Source organism: Archocentrus centrarchus, chromosome 9 (genome assembly GCF_007364275.1).
Source record: "Archocentrus centrarchus isolate MPI-CPG fArcCen1 chromosome 9, fArcCen1, whole genome shotgun sequence".
NCBI lineage: Eukaryota > Metazoa > Chordata > Actinopteri > Cichliformes > Cichlidae > Archocentrus > Archocentrus centrarchus.
This window is the reverse complement of record NC_044354.1, coordinates 19,467,857-19,489,045: the sequence shown is the minus strand read 5'-3', so window position 1 is coordinate 19,489,045 and position 21,189 is coordinate 19,467,857. Positions and strand designations below refer to the sequence as shown.

The 21,189-nt window shown below is 42.2% G+C and overlaps 1 protein-coding gene across 1 annotated transcript; it reads right to left on the bottom strand.

Moving 5' to 3' along the window:
• Window positions 1-225: 225 nt before the first annotated feature.
• acsl2 (acyl-CoA synthetase long chain family member 2) lies at window positions 226-20,851 on the bottom strand. The gene is made up of 20 exons (XM_030737255.1): window positions 20,718-20,851; window positions 7,771-8,024; window positions 7,552-7,666; window positions 7,259-7,323; window positions 7,076-7,177; window positions 6,454-6,553; window positions 5,187-5,365; window positions 5,027-5,059; window positions 4,776-4,827; window positions 4,545-4,618; window positions 4,155-4,232; window positions 3,931-4,065; window positions 2,908-3,042; window positions 2,162-2,330; window positions 1,988-2,076; window positions 1,781-1,897; window positions 1,549-1,692; window positions 1,341-1,442; window positions 1,178-1,249; window positions 226-1,065 (listed from the first exon to the last, which is right to left on the bottom strand). Exons 2-20 carry the CDS (start codon window positions 8,020-8,022, stop codon window positions 925-927), a joined length of 2,154 nt encoding a protein of 717 aa, XP_030593115.1. The 5' UTR covers window positions 8,023-8,024; window positions 20,718-20,851; the 3' UTR covers window positions 226-924.
• Window positions 20,852-21,189: the final 338 nt, after the last annotated feature.

Below are 21,189 nucleotides of genomic sequence, written 5' to 3'. Positions count from 1 at the left end.
GGTTTTATGTAGCTTTTTAAATCAATACAGATAATGTCAGATAATGTTCTATCGTGGTATTATCATGCAATAAACAAAATGTAAAAAAAAAAAGTAGTCAGTGCCTATTTTACTGTTGCCTTGCTGAGCTGGATATCCACTGTATTTTTTTTTTTTTTTTTGCACAACCAGGAGTTTTTATGAACTGAACGATGCAAACGCAAGTTACTAATTTTTATTTACTGGCATTAGTAAAGTCCTGTTGATAAATCATAAGCATTATTTACATTCCACCCCACCCCCAAATTCACTGTCGCTTGAGATGCTCGTTCATATTAATTATTTAACTTGAGGTGAAGTCAGTGCTTGAAGTAGTCACAAATAATTACACTAAGATCATAGATGGTCATCAGAAGCTTATGTGACGGTGATCCAACAACCGTTAACATACAAACCTACAGTTAATGCAGCGTCTAGGAGAAACAATGCCCTAAGCACACAAGTCCCTTTTAAAAATCTTTGCTTGGGAAAGCAAACAGTGCAGTGTAAATAAAAGATCAAAGTTAATATCTCTGAGAGTTCTTCCCTAATACAGTCTGTGATTCTCCTCTATACTAAACAATAATAATGTCCTTGTAAAATCTCATAGCACTGAATTAGTGACAAAGACAACAGTGAGACTGGAAGAGAAATGGGGGGAAAAAAAAAAATGTAACTGTTTGTATCCACTCACTTAATTTCCATGTTTGGAATTAAAGAATGAGATGTGGTCAAAGGTGAATAACTTTAAATTTCTGCACAACAAAATAATGTTCCAGATATACCCAACTGCAGGTTTCAGATGAGGCACTGCAGGATATTTACTTGAATTTTCTTCTCCCAGGTCCCATTTTTGTTCCTTTATTGGACACCGCTGACCCATGGGTGTCACGTCTACAAGTTGAGTTAGTTTGCCGTCTTGCTGTACATGCTTGAAATCTGTTCCTGAAAGTATCTGCGGATGTCGGCACGTCTGCTTTTCAGGGTGGGCGTGAGAAGGCCGTTGGCGACGCTAAACATCTCCGGATGCAAGTAAAGGTCCTTCACCTAAGACAGAAGGGGGGGGGGGGGGGGGGGGTTGTACAGCCAGAGTTACCATCAGCCACTTTGTAGCCACTTTGTAGCTTGTGCGTTTGACCTGAGACAAGAGTTTGCTCACTTGTTCAAATGAATTCAGCCCTGCTTCCTTCCCCACAGCTCTCATGTCCTCTAATACAGCATTTTTAACATCCTGTTGAAAACAGAACCAGTTTTCATTTAATCCTGTTGTGAGTCGTTTAATCGCATGAAAGTGATATTTAAGAGTTACGAATTTGACCTACAGGATTTTGGCACAGCTCCTCATAGGACCCCACAAAACCCTGATGCTTAGCCCAGTCCCCAAACACCTCTGGGTCGGGCACAACTATGCCTATTAAATGAGACTGGTAACAAGAAATGGAAGACAAAATGAAATATTTAACTCTTACCTCTGCAGAGATTTTACATACAGAGCTTTGGATAGGAATGACTTCATACAGAGTGTTGTACCTGTAAACTGTCTCCATGCACAAACACCTGGAGTACAGGAACACAACGCATGTAGACATTTTCTATCTTCTCTGGAGCGATATATTCTCCTTGTGCCAACTTGAAGATGTGCTTTTTCCTGTCAATGATGCGCAGGGTCCCATTCTGGGAAGAAAAAAAAAAAAAAGTGCATAAATACACACTCAGAGGAAATATGTCACACATATAGGCGGGTTAGTGTGTCTAATCTTACTGGAAGCCACTGGCCCACATCCCCACTGTGCAGCCAGCCGTCGCTGTCCAAGGCTTCAGCGGTCCTCTCTGGGTCCCTCAGGTAGCCTCTGAACACACTGGGACCACGGATACAAATCTTAATGGGACAAAGCAGCGAGAAGTGTCAGCAGGCACTAAATTCTCAGGTAATGTGGGAAACTACGATAGTATCATTACTCTGGCTGACCTCGCCCTCTCCATTCTTGGCATAGTAGTTCATTTCTGGGATGTCCACCAGCTTTACCGTGGCGCAGGGTAAAGGAGCGCCAACATGACCTGACAAAAACACACGCCTGCTGAGGACAGGAGAAACCACAACAGCCTCCATCCAGAGCACTTTCAAGTAAAGACCGTTTCCTACCTGTGCTACAGTCCCCCGGCATGGAGAAAGTGCAGCCTGCAGTGCACTCTGTCTGTCCGTAACCCTCGAATATCAGACAGCCCAGAGTGGCTCTGAGGAAGGACAGCACAGTGGGGGAGATTGGTGCTGAAGCAGTCAGGGCAAACCGTAGATTACCTCCTAAATTGGCCTGAAATAGAGTTAATACATGAAGTATTTATGCAGAACAGTTCAAACACAATCATATTGTGGATACAAGCTCATTTCCATTTTAATCATATTCAACCTTGGTCATATTTTCCCATCTGTATTGATCACACCAAGCCAAAATCTTTCAGTCCTTGTTTGCCTGCACGCGTGCTTCTCCAATACACTCCCACAGGGCCAATATGCTCCGGGTGATTTTGGCACCAATTGCTGGAATAGTTGTGCTTCTCTTGTAAAGTTTGGATACAAATTTGTTGATTATTTGCCGGGCTGCTTGTCTACATGTACCACTGTGTTAAGTGCTATAAAACACAGACGAGGACAACTGCAAAGTCAGGGATTTACAGAAAATATGGCACTTAATACTGAAGTTAAAAGAAGAAAAGATGTTTTGTGGGCTGATTTCTGAGGAGGCCACTTACAGAGCCAAGCATATGGATGATTAACCTACATATGAATGTAACCGGTCTACAATGCAACGAAAAGCAGGACAGCCAAGCAATTTAACAACAGCAACAGGTTGAGAAAGTACGATCCGTGCAGAGCTGTCAGCCACTGACCTGGATCCTGTTGAACACCAGTTTGTCCCACAGGCTGTTGTTACGTACGACCCCACTGCTGAGCTCCGCCTGCTTTCTTTTCACAGCGTAGTTAAGCAGAGCCCTTCGAAACGGAGAAGTCACAGAACCCAGGATCTTTGCAGAAATCGGTGAGAACGTGCAAAAACAGAAACCAACCAAGCATTATGGCAGCCTTCTTGGTACTAGATATGAGATGCAATAATAAAGTTCAGCAACGCCAGCCATAATAAAAAAAGTAAATAAAATAAAAATAATTCTGATTTAAATTTTGCTTGGTATCTTCCTGCTACTGGCTATTTTTAGAGAACTCAGCAGAAGTCCTGGTCTGAGCATTTCCCCTTTTGCATATGCGAAGCACTCGATCTCCTCTGGTGACCCTTCAACCTGAATTTTATTTTGGGGACAGAGAACTAAGTCATTGGGAGTCAAATCTAGTGAACAGGGGTGGGTTATTAAGATTTTGTTGGTGCGGCCAAGAAAAAGAAAGAAACTCCTACCTTTTCAATGTACTGTGTGAGCTGCTGCATAATAACATGCACAAGTTTTTTTCCTTTTCTCAGCACAAATTTGAGGTACATGCTGAAATCACAGCGTACAAGCGGAGCGGTTAGAACGGGACTTCCAAAGGAGCGATCTAAAAACAACACAGCAAGCCACGCTGGAGTTGATACACAAGAGCGTGACCTCGAAAGGAAAATTGTCTGAATTTAAATGAATTAAATAAATTTTTTTTTTTATGTCAATTTTTTGGGCTTCTAGCCTTTATTGTGATACAACAGTGGAGAGAGGACAGGAAAGCTAGGGAGAGAGAACAGGGGAGTAAAGGGCCTTGGAGTGGATTCAAACCTGGACCTCTGCTATAGCCTTATGGCACATGGGCCACCTGCTCAAAGCTGTGAGCTATACACTCTATTTTTTTTTTTTTTTTTTTAAACACAGGTGGATTTGATGCACTTTGTAAAATTTTTTAAAAAATGACATGATGGTAATGTATTTGCTGACCTTGTCATAGATGCGATTGAGTAAACGAGGCACAACAGGAAAGAAGGTTGGTTTGAGAGTTTTAATGTCATCCATAAGAAGAGAAATGTCCCCCTGGTAAAATCCTACTCGGGCCCCATAGCAGAACATAGACACCTGTGACAGAAACAGATCTAATTTACCATTTACACACACACACACACACATTAGGGGAAAAAAAAGCATGTGAGAAGAGGATCAACTACCTGAATCATTCTCTCAAACATGTGGGCAAGCGGCAGGTAAGAGATCGACACATCGTCTTGTTGGATCTCGAACGAGCCCTGGGAGAAAAACGAGAAATAAAATGAGCAAAAAAAAAAAAAAAAAAGCACAGGGGAGAGATTAGGTTCAGGCAGCAGCATACGGCGAGGCCTCGCAGGCAATCAAACATGTTGTATGGCAGAATCTTTATACAGGGGCAATTAGTTAAAGTACCTCGCAGCGACAGGAGCAATCAAACACCCAATTAATCATACCATTAGACACAGCAGGGAGAGGGACAGTTTGGAGATATGCAGACACAAGCAAATGGGAAGTGATGGTAGCTGTGAGGCTGTTCTCAATTAGACAACGAGGTGGAAGAGTAGACAGACCTCCAGGATCTTAATGACAGAGGAAGTGTTGGAGGCGATGTTGCCGTGGGTGATCATGGCTCCCTTGGGCTTCCCTGGGTAAATAAACAAAACATTATTGCAGTGCCCCTGCGCAGCAAAGGAAACTACAGCAGTGCCATAAAGAGAGGTTGTTAGTGGGCACTGAAGGACATTTCTCTAATGATGTGAGTGAAGGATAATTACGGAGAGACTTATGAGATCAGACGGTACCTGTGGTTCCACTGGTGAAGCAAACCACGGCCAGATCCTGAGGCTGGGGCGGCTACAGAGGGCAGCAATAAAATATGAGAAAATGACAACGGACATCCTCCACTCTTAATTTAAGCCCCTGTTTATGAGTGAGTGTTAATGATATCCTATTGGACAGGAGCAACGACAGAGCTGTAATGCCAGTATTTAGGAGGAGATTAGCCATTTACGTGAGCCGGTTTGATGGTGCAGCTGAGAGACAACAAACTCACCACAGGATCTTTGAGGTTCTTCCTTCCGATGTCCTAAGATGTGGACAAAGAGGAGTTGCTCATATCAATTTACACATCAGCAATGATGATCCGATTAAAGGGGTTACATTTAAATGACTATGCACTACAGGGATTTAGTGCCCCCCCTCCCACTGCTCACCATGAGTTGCTCCAGCTTTAAAACCTCCACCTCACAGTTCTTTGCCCTCTCCACAAAGGCCTGGCTGAAATCGTTAAAGAGAACGAGGCAGGACAGCTTCGGGGTCGTGCCTTTCTCCTTGTTCTCTAACAAAGATGCCGCCTTCTCTTCCCGGTCACAGATCACCAGAGAGATCTCCGCTAAAAAAAAAAAAAAAAGACACCAAGACACACTTACACAGGAAGTTTGTGAAGAAATGTTCTCATCAAAGTGTGAAATCTGTGGTATCCCACTCAGCTCTTCTGCCTGCCTCAAAAGGACCACCAAACATAGCCTCCCTTTGAAGTAATGAAGGACGATCAGATTTTTTTTTTTGGGTCATATTTCAAATATTTCTCAGACTCAAACTAAATCCAACCTTTTTGAACTCACATGACTACACTGTGGCTCAAAAAGAGCTAAAGCTGAAAAAAGTGGGTTTACTTTACTTCCACTGAATAGATCAACATCTGCTTTGTTTAACCTTTATATACACTCACCAGCCACTTCATTAGGTACACCTGCTCATTAAATCTCTCAGCAGCCAATCACATGGCAGCAACTCACTCCATTTAGGCATGGTCAAGATGGCCTGCTGAAGTTCAAACTGAGCATTAGAATGGGGCTGAAAGGTTTAAGTGACTTTGAACGTGGCATGGTTGTTGGTGTCAGAGGGGCTGATCTGAGTATTTCAGAAATTGCTGATCTACCGGGATTTTCCCACACAGCCATCTGTAGGGTTTACAGATGGGCCAAAAGAGAGAAAATATCCAGTGTGCAGCAGTTCTCTGGGTGAAAATGCCCTGTTGATGTTAAAGGTCAGAGGAGAATTCCCCAACTGTACTGAGCTGACATGAAGACAACAGTAACTAAGATAACCACTCGTTACAGCCGTGGTATGCAGAAGAGCATCTCTGAACACACAACACATTGAACCTTGAAGATGATGGGCTACAGCAGCAGAAGACCACATCAGGTGCCACTCTGGTCACCCAAGAGCAGGAAAATGAGGCTACGGTTTAGTAGTAAAGAGTATTTTTTCATGCGAGTCTTACTTCTAATATTTCTAGTACCGTATACTCTACACACAATGACCTCCTTCCCTCTCTTATATCTTCTTTATTCAAAGGGCAAAATATGCATACATTTTGTATGTCTCCCATGATGAAGGCTTGACACTTGACTCCATATGGAATATTTTGTTTTCATTTTTTGTCCTGTAATTATTTTGATGTGCAGGTTCTCTCACCAAGGTTGAGAATATGGACCATCGCCTCCAGCCCTAGCGTGTCATAGAGAGGAACCACTGCCATGGAGTACGTGTAGCAGGCCAGCTCTGAGATGATCCACTTTAGCCAGCAGAGGGAGACAAAGCAGCACTGTTATATTCATCCCCAGTCCTAAGTTATTAGCTAACAATGACTGAGAATGATCTACTTTACCATGCATTTCATATTCATAAAACTATATCCAAAATAAACAACACTCAAGGTGTAGATTGGTCAAATGAGTGGTTAAGGGCTCTAATAGAGCAGAAAATTGTCTTTTACTATAACAATAATTGCCTAGTCTGACAAGTGTACTGAAATAAAATGAGAGACACTCCAATGTTAGCTGCCCTGGAGACCCACATTCACCACCGTGCTAGCAGTATAAATAAAGGGAAATACAATTTCAGGATAGAAATGAAAAAGCAAATCATAACTTAATTTTCAAAATGTGTTTAAAAGGAGGATGCTGAGCTCCAGGGGTAGAATCATCACTCACAAACCGCCACGGAAATGGAAGTCATTTAATAAATTCTTACAATCAAAGGCAGAAAACTACTGTGGGATGAGCTGTGATACCACAGAGCGGTGGTAAGTCCATACCTCTGGCCTGTTTTGAGCATATATCCCAACAAACTGCTCTGGATTTGGCTGGCAGCCTTTAGCCAAGAGGCCAGAGCCGAGCACCTGCGCCTGCTCAGCCACCTGAAAGATTAGAGGCACACAGTGAACAAATAGGAAAGATTAAACACACTGCATCTGAGGTAAACTAAAGATATGACAGACCTCAGTGTAGGAGATCCACTCGTAGGGCTGGCCCGGCTTCCTGAAGCCAAGACACGGGCCATTTCCTGAAGGACACAAGCCAGCTCTGTCAGGTCTTATCACAGTCATTCTGTGATTCCTTTTTTTTTTTTTTCCCACTTCCCCACAGATTTAAAATACTGAAAGTCTGTTGACATTTCTGCTTATGAGCCACTTTTCAGTTTTTATTTAATTTATTCAGTTTTACAATGACTTTCTAGCAATACATTTTAGGATAGCATCCAATGAAGTGTGTGTGTGAAAGTGAGTATCACCTGAGATCATCAAGCCTCTCTGGAACATGTCGTAGGCCGTCCTGGTGTCGTCATAGTAAAACTCCAGCATAGAGTCATCTTTAAGGATCGCCGATCGCCTGCAGCTGGGATCTCCCTGCAAGGAACACCATCCCTGTCACTGACAGCCCGGCAACAATGCATTAATCTGTAATACACATCCAAGTACTACAACTCCAACAGCAACCATGCCTCACTCACATTAACGGCCACAGACTGGGCTTTAAGATCGCAGGGAGGACGCATGGGTCGAGGACGGGTCACCAGCCAGTACGCTGTGAGGGAGGCCAAGGCACCTAAACCCAGCACAGAGGAGGGCGACAGAGAGAGGGAGGACAGGGAGAAGGAGGAGGAGAGAGGCAGAGACGGCAGAAGACTCCACAAGTCCTCCGATTCAGAGCCTTTAAGTCCTGCGCCTGAACGAAGCGACCGCAACCACTCCTGGAAATGCATAGCTGAGCAGAGAGAGAAAGAAAAACAGAAGGAAAAATAACCGGTCAAAAGGAAGAAAATTATATGGTACACAGGGAAAAATGTTTAACTGTGCTGCAGTTTTAAACTCCAATAAGCATGTAGCAGGCCAAGAATGAAGCATTTTGTATTGTTTATATTTTTAACTTGATGCGTTATAAATTTGATACAGAACTTTGTTACTGTCCTAAGCTTTTTGTTTTTTGTGTTACAGGGAAGTTTAGCACCAACAGTGTTATTTACCTTGAGCTGCAACAAAGGATTATTTTTTACAAATGAGTAATCTGTTTATATTCATCTACATAAAGTTGCAAAAATAAGGCCCAAGTTAGCATCTTTATTTCTTCCCCACAGACCAAATTTTTTCAGTTTCTTTGATTTATGAGAAGATTATCTGGCTCCCAGCATCTGCTCAGTCTGCTCATTTACGGTGTGCAGCGTGAAACTAAATTCCCATCTAAAAACAAACAAACAAACAAACAAAAAAAAAAAGATAACAGTCATGGTCACTTTAACCGAGGAAAACCCTAAGTGCTGGATTTAATAAGATATTTTGGTGACATCATCAGGAATGATCAGCGTGAAGATGCTGATGTGCAGCAGCAGATGAATTCAAAACAGCCCTCTTTAACAGCCTGTAGCACTCCCACTTTATACATCTTTGCGGTGCAGTTGCAGACCAGAAAAGTGGAAAAATCTTCAGGTGGCACATTGAGAACTCATGCCAGTCACATCTCTAACCTTCATGCTGTGCTGAAGAGGCAGGTGCAAGCGGATATGTGCCAATTAATTTATCCTAAATTACATGCAATGACTTTTCTGTATTGACGAGGACTTCAATTGAACTTGATCAAAACTACAATCAGTGGATTTTCTGTGGATTTAAGAACTACTTTTATCTGTAAAAACAAAAGCTAGATGTAGGTCTGCTTCACTGTATTTTATATGGAAAGAATGCAATAAAAGGAACGAGTAAATTCATTTATTTATAAGTTATTCAACTGTAGATGCAGCATTTCAGGAGTTTTGAATTCCATTATTATTATTCAGAATGCATGAGTACAAGTGAATAACAAAGGCAGATGAGGACAGAATTATTAACTCGCCTATAAAAAAAAAAGAAAAAAAAAAGAAGTCATTTTCAATGTATTTCCCAAGTGCTGTTAAACAGAGCAAGGAATTTTTAAACAATTTTTCCCAACATCCTAGTTTTATTTTGGATGCTTACATTATTTTACTCAGAAATCTGAAGAGTGACAATGTCCACCTCCAAACACATCCAGGTCTTCATCAATAAGTGACTTAGACAACTCTTCTACCTGAAGTGGTTCGACAAAGTGCCAAACAAAGCTGTTTGGACACAAACAAAACAGCAGCATATGGGCATCCAGATTCAAAGGTGAAGATGACGATGGATCAGCCATACTCTGCGGAAAGAGCCTTCCAGTGTCACCAGGTAAGTGCTTGAATGAAGCCCCACAAGGGAAGCGCAAGCAAGGCCACCCAAGGGAGATCTGGAGACACAGTTTGATGAAGAAACTGGGGGCATGCAAGTGGTGGAACATGACTGAGGAGGCCCTATGCTCCACAAGGGGCAAAGTGGAATAAGTCAAAGTTAAGTCACATTATTTTACTTTGCACACAGAAACAAAAACCAAAAATTACCAGGGTCAAAATTATTATGGTCTTCTGGCATGGACCTTGGTCTTCAGTTCACCCCACAGATTTTCAATGGGATTCAAGTCAGGGCTTTTCACAGGCCACTCAATAACATTCACTTTGGTCTTCTGGATGTAGTTCTTTATCGGGACCAACGCCTGTTTTGGATTGTTAACGTGTTTGAAGACAAACGACCCAGAACCCGTTCAGCTGCTGACCGCTTGAGGTTTTCATTCAAAATCATCACATATCCGTCTTTCTGCATGATTCCCAGTTCCAGACACACTTAAGGATCCCCCACAGCACAATACTCCCACCACCGTGTTTCACTGCAGGGACGATGTTCTTTGAGTTGCACGCCTCTTCCTTCTTTCTCCAAACATAAGCAGCGTCTCTGTGGCCAAAGAGTTCTAGTTTGGTCTCATCTGACCAAAGGATGTGCTTCCAGTATGCAAAATCTTTCTCCAGATTGTCCTTAGCATACTTCAGTCTGGCTTGAAGGTGTCTCTTCTTTTCACAATCCATTCCTGTGCAGAGTTCTAGTGATTGTCTTCTTTGAGACTACAATTTGCGACTTCGCCAAGTCATTCACTAGGGTCTTGGCAGTTCTGGAATCTTTAGACACACCTCTCACTAGTTTTCTTTCCAGTCTTTGAAATCTTTGGCTTCCTACCTCTGACAGACTTGTTCTGTACGGTGTGCTTCTTATGGAATTATTTATGTCAAAAGCCACGCGCAAGACAAAACATAAAACCAAGCAAATAATTAAATTTTGTCAGCGCAGGTAAATTCAACAACCCTCACACACAGAATTCAGGAGCCACACGCACAAAGGAGCCTACTGTGCACATCCAGCTGCAGTTACGCAAAGAGCTGAATCCTGCTTGCTGTTAACGACTGACTTTTGATTGTTTGGGTGGAGCCTAATGTGACTGGTCACTTCCATGGGCAGTTCAGGTTACTGAACTGAGTTAAACTGAGTTACACCGTGGCTGCAACATAAGAGCTGTTTTAACAGTCAATTTGGAAAATAAAGTTTGCTGAATTAGCTGTCGACAGGTATTGTTTTCTGTGTAGCAGTGGAAATACTGACAGCTGTCACTGGATTACTTTTACTGCTTAATAAATCTTCAAAACCGGAAGAGTCAAAGGCAAGTTCAGAAGTCTCTGCACTCCTGTCGCATTAATCTGTTGTACAGCATATTAATGGGAGCGGATTATATATATTTATATCTTTCAAATCACAATGAGGAGAACACATCATCCCTGAGAAAAAGGAAAAATTGTTTTCATAATCAATTGAGTAAACTGACTTTTCCAAAATGTGAACAAATATAAAATGTGCTTATGTTGCTGCCAGATGTCACTCGGTGAACAGCTGTACACATCTGGCTGCAGAGCTCCACTCACTGTGGGTTCAGGCTCCAGTATAATAGTTCATCCAAATAATATTACAGGTTCTGTGAAAAGGCAGTCTGGAGTGAGCAGAACAACAGCCTGTGACAAGCTGTCTGTGTATAACACAACATGACAACTGAACTAGTGTCTGATAACACAGGTTGTTGCTGTCATTTTGTGTAAATCTAAAAAGTATAACTACAGTGGGGAAATTAAGTTTTTGCATGTTTTCCCACCTACAAAAAAATGGAGAGGTCTGTAATTATTATCGTAGGTACACTTCAACTGTGAGAGACAGAATCTAAAAAAAAAAAAAAAAAAAAAAAAAAGAATCAGAAAAATCACACTCGATTCAATCTTGGCCCAGGCCTTTCTCTCTCTCTGAAAGAATTCACCTTTTCTGGAAAAGGAAACCAAGTGATGAGACCAGAGACCATGGAGTTGAGTTCACGGTCAGGAATGGTCTGCTGGGATCCACTTTCAAAGGGAACTGAGCAAATCTTGTCTGTCCAGCTTAACACCCCAGCTGGACCCACCAACCTCATCAGCACTCATACCCCAACACTGATCTCGTGCTCCAAAGCCTAAAACAAATTTTACAACAAACTCAGCACAGCCATAAACCTGATCCCTGAAAAAGAGTTCCTGTTTATCCTTGACAATCTCAATGCCAGAATGGATGACGACTACATCTGTTGGCATGGATGCCTCAGGATGTTCAGTACCTGGAGATAAAATAAGAATGGAGACAAATTCGGTTCAAGCACTGGCACCAACTTGACTTGATCCTTACCAGACACTCCAACTTACCAAACATCAACCTTACCTTACATGCTGTGACTCTGACCACTCCTTAAGTCTGTAGCAAGGTCCAGCTGTGCATGAAGAGAGAGTCTCATACTAACCTTGCATCAACACCAGCAAGACTGACAACCAGGGAAAGGTTGAGGAATTTGCAGCTGCTCTGAGGAAATTCTTGTGAGGTCCACCATTAACAAATGCCTCTGACAGACAGGAACACTTAAGAGATGCAGTGTATAATACTGATATGGAAACTTTGGCAGAAAGACTGGCAAATCAGCTGACTGGTTTGAAATCCATGCTGAGAACCTGAGAGCTGTTACTGAGGGAAAGAGGAATGCTTCAATCAGCAGGGTTCTAGTCAGCTCAGTAAATCCATAGACATGCGCTGATGTATCACAGCAACGGGCCCACCCGTTAAATGTGGCATCTGCAAGCAGACAAAAAAGACCCACTTCCGCTATTAAGGTCGCGTGACTTATGGTACAAACCAATTTCTGCTATGGAGTTGTGATATGGCTGGGCCCTCTTACCTGCAGCCAGGGACTCTTGGGGGTCCAGGCGATGCCAAAGCGTAAGAACAGACGCAGTACGAAGGCTATATGTACACAAAACACGGCGACAGCGGAGGATTTCAGGTTTCCAAAACTCTCCATTTCGTTGCTAGTCACTTTTGGGGAAAAAAAAGTTGCCAGCGGGGTCTGAAAAGCCGCTAAATCTTGCGACAAAGGCGCTAAGTTGGGAACACTGCCATGCTGTCACTTACTGCATGATTTACGGGTGAAGCGGAGAGAGGCGGGGCAGTGTGAAGTTGTGTAGAGACAACCTGGGAGAAGAGATAGGTAAACTGGTGGATCTACAAGTATAATTGTAACACGACAGACTATATCGATATAAACGATATTGTCTCATCTTATATTGCGTATTAAAATATATCAATATTTTTTGAAAAACACGATATATTGCCCAGCCCTAGCCCAACCTAGAAGAAGACCACCCCGCTCAAGTCTACCACAGGTGAGGTCATCCAGGACTGGACCAAACAGAGCACTGGGTAAAGCACTACTCTGAGCTCTACTCCATGGAGAACGTGGTCTTTGAAGATGCTCTGAACACCATCGAGTATCTGCCCGTCCAGGTTGAGCTGGACAGCAAACCAGCAGTCCAAGAGCTGAACAAAGCCTTTATCTCTCTCACCCCCAGCAAAGCAACTGTTAAAGAGGGCAACCCTCCCAAAGTCCTCATGTGATGCAGGGAGATCCTGATCATTGAACTGCACAAGATTCTGTGCCTCTGCTGGGGAGAAAGTATCCCACGATATGAGAAAAGTTAACGAATCGTCACCCAAACAAAAGTGACTGCAACAACTACCGCAGCATCTCTCTCCTTAGCATCGTGGAGAAACCATTTGCCCTAGTAGCACTGAAGAGACTTCAACCCCTAGCAGAGGAAGTTTACCCCGATTCCCAGTGTGGTTTCTGCACAAACAGGTCCACCATCTATATGTTCTTCTCCCTACGGAAGCTAAAAGAGAAATGCAGAGCACAAAGGCAGCCACTATTCATAGCATTCACTGACCTGATGAAAGCATTCCACCTAATCAGCATAGCCAGCCTCTTCACAATCCTCCCCAAAGATAGGATGCCCACCCAGACTGCTCAGCATCATCAAGTCCTTCCACAACAATATGAAGGGTTCCATTGTCTTCAGTGGCTCAACATCTGACTCCTTTGGCATCTGGAGCAGGGTAAAACAGGGCTGCATATTTGTGCCGACATTCTTTGCAGTCATGCTGAAGCACACCTTCAGAACCACCACAGAAGGCAAATATCTTCGCACCAGATTGGACGGGAAGCTCTTCACTCTCTTCAGACTTAGAGCGAAATCCAGTGTCCAACTGAAATTCCTCAGACTTCATCTTTGCCAACTCATCATCGCCCACTCAGCTGATGACCTTCAGCAACTCATAACCCAGTACAGTCAGACCTGCCAAGATTTCAGCATTACAATCAGCCTGAAGACAACACAGATCATGGTGCAAGATGCAGAACTATCACCGCATATCTGCATCTCAAAATCCACGGAAACCAGCCCACAGGTAGACCCCAGCTGTGATACAAAGACTTCTGCAAAAGAGACTCAAAGATCCTTAACATCGATACAAACATCTGGGAAACCTTGGCTTCAGAGCAAACAACCTGGAGTCAAGCAGTACACAAAGGACTGACAGACCATCTTCAGTCTTCATCTGCCAGCTGTGGTGGAAGGACTGCCATAACTGCATCGGTCTTACCAATCATACCCGGCATTGTTCGATACTGACTGACAACCAGAATGAGACTGAAGGATACCTACATATGGTTTGTGCTATGGCTCAACAAAAAGGTAAGTTTTTCAGGTGGCTAAGAATATTTTTGTTTTTTTCTGAAATAATTCTCTTATTGTGTGCAAACAGAAATAATGTATGCTTTTTAAAGAAAACTAGCATTTTTAGAAATACTATGCTAAAAATTCCTTGCTCTGTTTAAAAAAAAAAAAAAAAAGAAAGAAAAGAAAAAAAAAACAGTTTGGAAAATTTTGACAAAATCTTTAAATTTCATAGGGGCTAATAATTTTTATCCTTATCTGTATGATAAAACTGCACTCCTATGAAACAGAAGGACAAAACCATCATTCCAGCCTCCATTACCCACAGTGCAACTTGCCTGGTAGCTCACTTCTAGCTCTTTTTTCACAGTACATTTTCAGTCTTGTGGGCCAGAACCAAAACTGACTAACAGTGTCATTTTCCCTCAACTCACTCTCTCCACAGAAGGCTTGTTCTCACATATGCAGTCAGAGTCCCCAAGAGCTGTAAACAGCCTGGCATGTATCTGTGGAGGTTTACACATCTTTCACCCTGCACCCTGCTCATCTAAAGACTAATGAGGTCAAAAAGAAAATGTGAAAAAAAAATCATCATTTCACTTTTCAAACACTATAATCCAGCCTGAAGTGTCCAGTTTAAAAGGCCTAACCACAGCGGACCACAGGCTTGGCACAGCTGAGAGAGAGAGAGTGAGAAGAGGAGAAGAGAAGAAAAGGCTTTGGCTCAATACAGGAGAGTGTGGTGGAGGTGGAGAGACAGCAGGAAGTAATAACGATTGGTTTAACAGAAACAGGCACTGGGGTTACTCTCAGTCATGTTCTGCCACCCTTTCATCTGACAGAGAGAAAGAGAGTGACTCAGGATGTGTACAGTAGCAAGGGGCCAGTGGCGAGATGGGGTGAGGAGGGAGGACCGGCAAGGTCCACCCATAATGATTCTCTGCCAGAGACTTTATTGTTCATATCAGAACTGAATGAATCAGGGAGACACAGGGAGGGGAACGGCAGCTTGAAAATGATCTATACACAAAAGAAGTAAAAAAAAAAAAAAAATCCAACCAAGTGCAAGACCAGACTTCTCCCTGAAACTGCTAATTTCATCCCCTCAAGCAAACCACTTCATCTTCTACCACAGAAGGAATTCAACTCACTGAATAAATCTCTCCTTTCCCACATTGACTCCCCTCCCCGAGCACTCCTCAACCTCTCACCCACTTTCTCCCCCAGTACCCAATAGGAGAGGATATCTTACCCCTCCCTCCTGTTTAACAAGGCTGATGTTACTCTGCTTCCCTTCCCTGCACGGGCAAAGAAATGCCACACTCGTCCTCAGAGGATTTATAATCTGCTTTGAGCATCAATTTGTGTGAACTAAAGCTGTTCACTTCCCACTTTACACCTGCTGAAGCGACAAAGCAGCTGGTGAGCCCCTTGAGTCCTTTCACTAGGTAAATAAATTGAAAACAAAGGGCTTTATGAAATGTGACATCAAAAAAAATGACAGTGTGGTGTTAGGAGAGCTTCCTGTGGCCCCTTTCTCTCTCTCTCTCTCTCTCCTCAGCCCTCCCTTCTCTCTCACTCCCATTCATTGTGGCTATTGTGAAGGCCCAGACAAGAACCATTGTACTTCCAGCTCTTACTCCCTGGAAGACAGGAGACAAAAGGAATGGCAAACACATGTGAAGATATAATGAAGGAAAAAAAATGCACCTTCATTCTCTGCCAATTCCTGCAGGGAGAGAGGTTTTTTGGCTACATTGTCATTCGGAGAGCTGCTATCACAGCAGGCCACTCATGACAGAGGTGCATTTCACACAGCAAGTGGTGTCACGTTTGAGCGGCAACAGCAGACTGAAATTACGTTGGGTACAAGTAAAGGCAAAAATCAACATGTGTATGTTAAATACACCCCAAATACCACACAAAATAGGTTCACATGGAGACAGTCTGCATGTCTGCGCAAGTTTACTCCCGCTCACATAACCGAGAGCTATTCATAACTGAAGTATTACAAACAAGCGAGGAACACAGTATGTTGAATTCACAGAAACAAAAACCAAAAACCGGTTTCAAGTAAAATCTGGCATGTAATCAATAATAACTGTAACTTCACCAACCTTCTTTAATAATCTTCAGACATTTTGGCTGCCGTCAAATTAATGAGGTGTCACATAAAAATGATCTCAGGCAGGTAAAAAGGAGTAAAATTCAAATAGGATTGTGAAGTTATGAATGACTGCAAGCTCAAAGGAACCTCAAGCACAGCCCAGGAGCCACAGCTGACATCAGACACTGCTAAGGATTCACGTCACTGCTCTGAGATCTGCAGATACTAAGTATTGGTAGTAAGAAGAGAAGTAAACTAGACCACTACAGACTTGTGACATTAGTCCGAGACTGAATGTTAAAGAGTCAAACCAGACAAAGTTCACAGCATGCCCTGCACAGCTGGAAAACATTTAATTGTAGCTTATATCACTAAATTTAGCTCAGCCTTCCAACATCCCACAACACCTGACCGTGAAGCTGAGCCAGACAGACCTCAAGACAAACATCTGGATTATCCAGCCACAATGAGCACCAGCATTCTCTGGGGCAGTGTGTTTCATGCTGCACTGCAGCTGTATCGTTAGGTTTCCAGATGATGCCATTGGAGTCCCAAAAATCAACAACACAGAAACAATTTGCAGATAAGTGATGGAGCTTCTAGCAGTGTAAGACCACAAGCTCTGCCCTGAACACAGTAAAACTGGAGGAGGTTCTCAATGACTTCAGAAAGAATAAACAAGAAATGCAGTATTAAGAGTGGCTGTAGCTCTGTGCGTTTTATTTTTCAGAATTTGGGTTAATTAATGCATAAGTTGGCTTCATCGTAAGCTTTTAGTACGCTTTCAGTGTAGTAGGAAGTAGCTCTAAGCTGTCAGGATTCAGGAATGTATTTTGGCATCACCACCGGCACAGCTAAGCAAGCATAAACAGAGTTTAAAAGAGTGGAATTGAATTTGCTGCTTTGTTGAGATCTGTGGTAGCTGTAAATGATTTTACAGCGCAACCACAGCCTTATTTTGAACAATTACATGTAGAGTTTCCTCTTCGTTTGACAGGCACGAAGAAATGCCTGAGATTCCAAAGTTGCAGTTTCCTTTCCTTGTTCATGTTGTCAAATGAAACACAGAATAATGATTTGGTTCTCTCTGAACTACATAGAATCTGTAAAGAGATCTGTACAGTAGCTTGCAGAGCTTTTCTGTGATGATGGGAGCAATGCTGGGGAATGCTTCCCCCTGACCCAGAAAAACTACAGGAGGTGGCACAAAGAGGGGGGAAGGTTTTTATAGGGGAGAGACGGGGCACAGCATTTTGTGCCGGCACCAGAAGCAGAAACAGAAACAGCAGTGCACTCTGCACACGCTCCATGTGCCCAGGAAAGAGTGTGTTCTGATGGAGGGGCGATGAAGAGAGAGGGCTGCAAGACGGACACGTGAGGCTGGCCAGGCAAAGGGAGGGGGGGGGGGGGTAGGAAAAAGAAAGAATGAAACACATGGGTTTTTTCTGGCTGTGATTCCTAAATGAAGCGTGAAGAACACAGACACACACACACACACACACACACACACACACACAGTCCATGTTTCTTTGTAGAGGGGGAAGGAGGTGTGGATTAAAACGAGAAAGACCGCACATCCGGCACACTGAAAACACCACTTTCCACAAGATGGTCGGGAATCTCCCAGGGTCTCGAAATCACTTAAAACCGACTGGGATTCCTCAAAAACAAAGCCGCAATTGTGCAATCTTTTCTAGCCTGACCTTTGTGGTTTCAGCACCAGCACCAGGTTCAAACATCAATATGCCGTCATAGCTCACGTTTGACTTGATCCTTCACGTCTGGGTACAAACCTCAGCTGACATATTCACTGTAACTGTCAAATACACACAGGGATGCCAAAACAGATGGCAAGTCACCATGTGGACAACTTCCAACATGCTCTTCTCAGAATATCTAGACACACACGTAATAAAACTATTCAAAACAAACCAAACGTAACATTTGTCTATGAACAGAGGGTGTGATTTTACATTTTAAGAAACATCACAGAAAACCTAAAATTAGGGCTGAAACTCTCTCACACTATGATCTTCAACTTGGACCATAAACAAAATTCACAGCAGCCCCCTCTTTCTGTACTTAACTAAGCTTGGACAGGTATATTTCTGCCACTATGCACTGGCAGAAAGAATAATAATTTTTTTAGCATATCTGCTGAAGTTTAGCAGTAAAACAAACACTTAAAAAAAAAATGAAGCCACTATTTTATGAGCAGTCAGTTCCATTATACCTTATTCCTAAAACTGGCCTTTTAAATGTAGCTCTGTATTATTTAACTAAACTAAAGATAATTTAGACTGTTCACTCAAAAGCTGTTTTGTGTACAGGGGTGTGCAAAATGCCAGGAAGTAGAAACTCATTAAAACAAAGTATTTATAATAAATTGATTTGCGCAAAAGTACCATCTTTATTGATCACTCTTGTTCTTAAGAATATAGTACTTCCCGTGGGCTCATTCAGGCTTCCCTATGTCACGTGACATGTGCTCGATTACAGTAGTGAGCACACGGCTCTCCCTGTTATGATAATCGACTTCATCTTCTGAGAGTTCCACTTCAATCTACACTCTAAAAGGTACCAAGCACGCTGATTCACAGCTTTTTTTTTTTTTTCATGTTATGATATTTGAGAGGTTATTAAAAAGTCATTTTTAAAGTGTAACATCATCTGCGATAGGTTGACGATCTCTCCAGCCTCTCACCTGGCGAGTGCTGCTGAGATAGACTTATGATGGGAAACAGATGTCAAATGAAATATAATGCAATTGGTTTGCTTTGTGGAAATCTTAGAACTCTTAAAAATGCCAACAACGTTGCTTTCAGTTGTGCCGATCACTGGGTCCACTGATGAAAAACCATGCAGTGCATTCAAGTTTGCCTTTATATACTTCAGAAGATCTTCAAGCTTTTCAGTGTGGGAAAATGGCAATTGTATCAATTAGAATGGATTTTGGGAAAACAAAGCAGAAAACATCTGGAATCATTAACTGGGGTTGGGGGGGGTGGGGGGCTGCATTTCTTTAGATATCCTACCAACGCTGAGACACACTGATAAACAGTACCATGTTTTGCACTCCATTTAATGTGAACTCTGTTTTTCTGTGAGATAAGGTTCCATGTGTTCGACCTATAAAAAATTTAAATTTTGGTGTAAATACCACCAAATGTTTACACATTTGTGTTTTTAATCATACTGGAAATATATTAATTTATTTAAACACATCTTAGTAACATACTAACAGCAAGTAGTGCTTTAGTAAAAGTTAAGTTCCAGCCATCATCAGAGAAAGCGAGAGGCAGAGTACATCCCGGACAGGTCGCCAACCTGTTGCAGGGTTAACACAGAGAAACAGACAACCATTCACACCTGTGGTTAATCACCAATTAACCGGACCCCATCCACGCTTTTTTGCTGTTTTGATAACGGTGGTGGAGAACACTAACACAAGGGTCCAGCAGGTGTTCATTTCAGTTGAGATCTGGTGATGTGACAAGGTTAGAGCATATGATTGTAATCACATTCACACTCAAAGCATTCGGTGAACCCTTATGTACTACAGATGAAAAACAGGGAGGAACAGTTCATCAACGGATGAAGGGAATCACTCAGAACAATCCTGGAGTCTTTTGCAGCAACAACTTCTCTCTAAGGAAACAAGTGGACAAAACCCATGCCAATCCATCTCCTCACTGTAGAAATCATTGATCCAGATTTTCTTTAATTTGCCACCATTTCATCTCATATAACCATTTCAGACTCAGTGCATGGGAATTATGTTGGGAATACATTAAAAGTAAATTGTTGGTGTAATTTTTATGGGAGAACATATAAACATCAGTCAAATCAGCCTACAGTTTATACTATGTTATATTCATTCACTGCCATTCAAAAAAATAAAGGTGTACTTAACACTACTGCAGCATTTGGCTATTAAAACCCCTTATTAAAGTGCAGCTTCCAGTTTTTAAGTGTAATTCAATTTACACACAAATGGTTTTTTAAAAAACAAAGTACACTAAAATGTAAGAAAATAGTTTCACAAAATAAAGAGTTTTTTTTTTAGCCTCAGATAGGTGGTTTAAAAAAAAAAAAAAAGAAGAAAAATCCCTTTCTTGGTTTCCTTAAGACCTGATACAAAGTTGGTTAACAGGTTGATTGATCTTCATGTTGCCCCAAAGTCTGCAACAATCAGCTCGGCAGCATGGGAACTCGGCGGGCTGCAGCCAACCTTTTTTATTTAAGATCCTAATTTAAGCCAGCTTAGTTTAGGTTTATGCTTATTTATCGAGCTGAAACGCCTGAAAACAAACTAACGGAGAAAGGGACACTGATTGAGACTTACCAGACTGAGCGCAGATTTCCAAACTGTCTTTGACTGAGATCCTCAGTTACTCCTGCAGCAGGTCCACCGAAAGTTGCCCGCAAGTCCAGCTAAACGTAATTAACGTCTATTTCCGGCCCAAATCTTCAAAATAAAGGAGCGCGTTCAAACACCTTGAAGTACGTACACTGACTTTAAAAGGAAACATATGGTATCACTTAATCAAATAACGCTGTAGAAGACTCGGTGCCAAAAGAAAGCTTCAACATAGTGAAGAGCGGATGAGAAACTCAGAAAATTTATGTAATAATTTATTTAGTATTTTTAAAATAATTTTTAAAAATCCGCATTCGTTTGCTATTCTACGTCAGTCTCATTAGATTAGCCGCTCAAAAGTTTGTATTATTAACTTATTCACTTTATTTTTCATTTAAAGTTGCACAACTTCCTGTGTGTTTGCCTCTCCTTCAGGACCTTAACGCTTTTCTGCCTG

Bases quoted from the DNA above. Each gene is read 5' to 3' on its own strand.
- acsl2 (XM_030737255.1), bottom strand. From the start codon at position 8,022: ATGCATTTCCAGGAGTGGTTGCGGTCGCTTCGTTCAGGCGCAGGACTT. The intron at 2,331-2,907 runs GTCAGTGGCTGA...ACTCTATTTCAG, and splicing joins TGGTGTTCAACAGGATCCAG to GCCAATTTAGGAGGTAATCT. The intron at 1,693-1,780 runs GTAAGATTAGAC...TTTTCTTCCCAG, and splicing joins ATGTGGGCCAGTGGCTTCCA to AATGGGACCCTGCGCATCAT.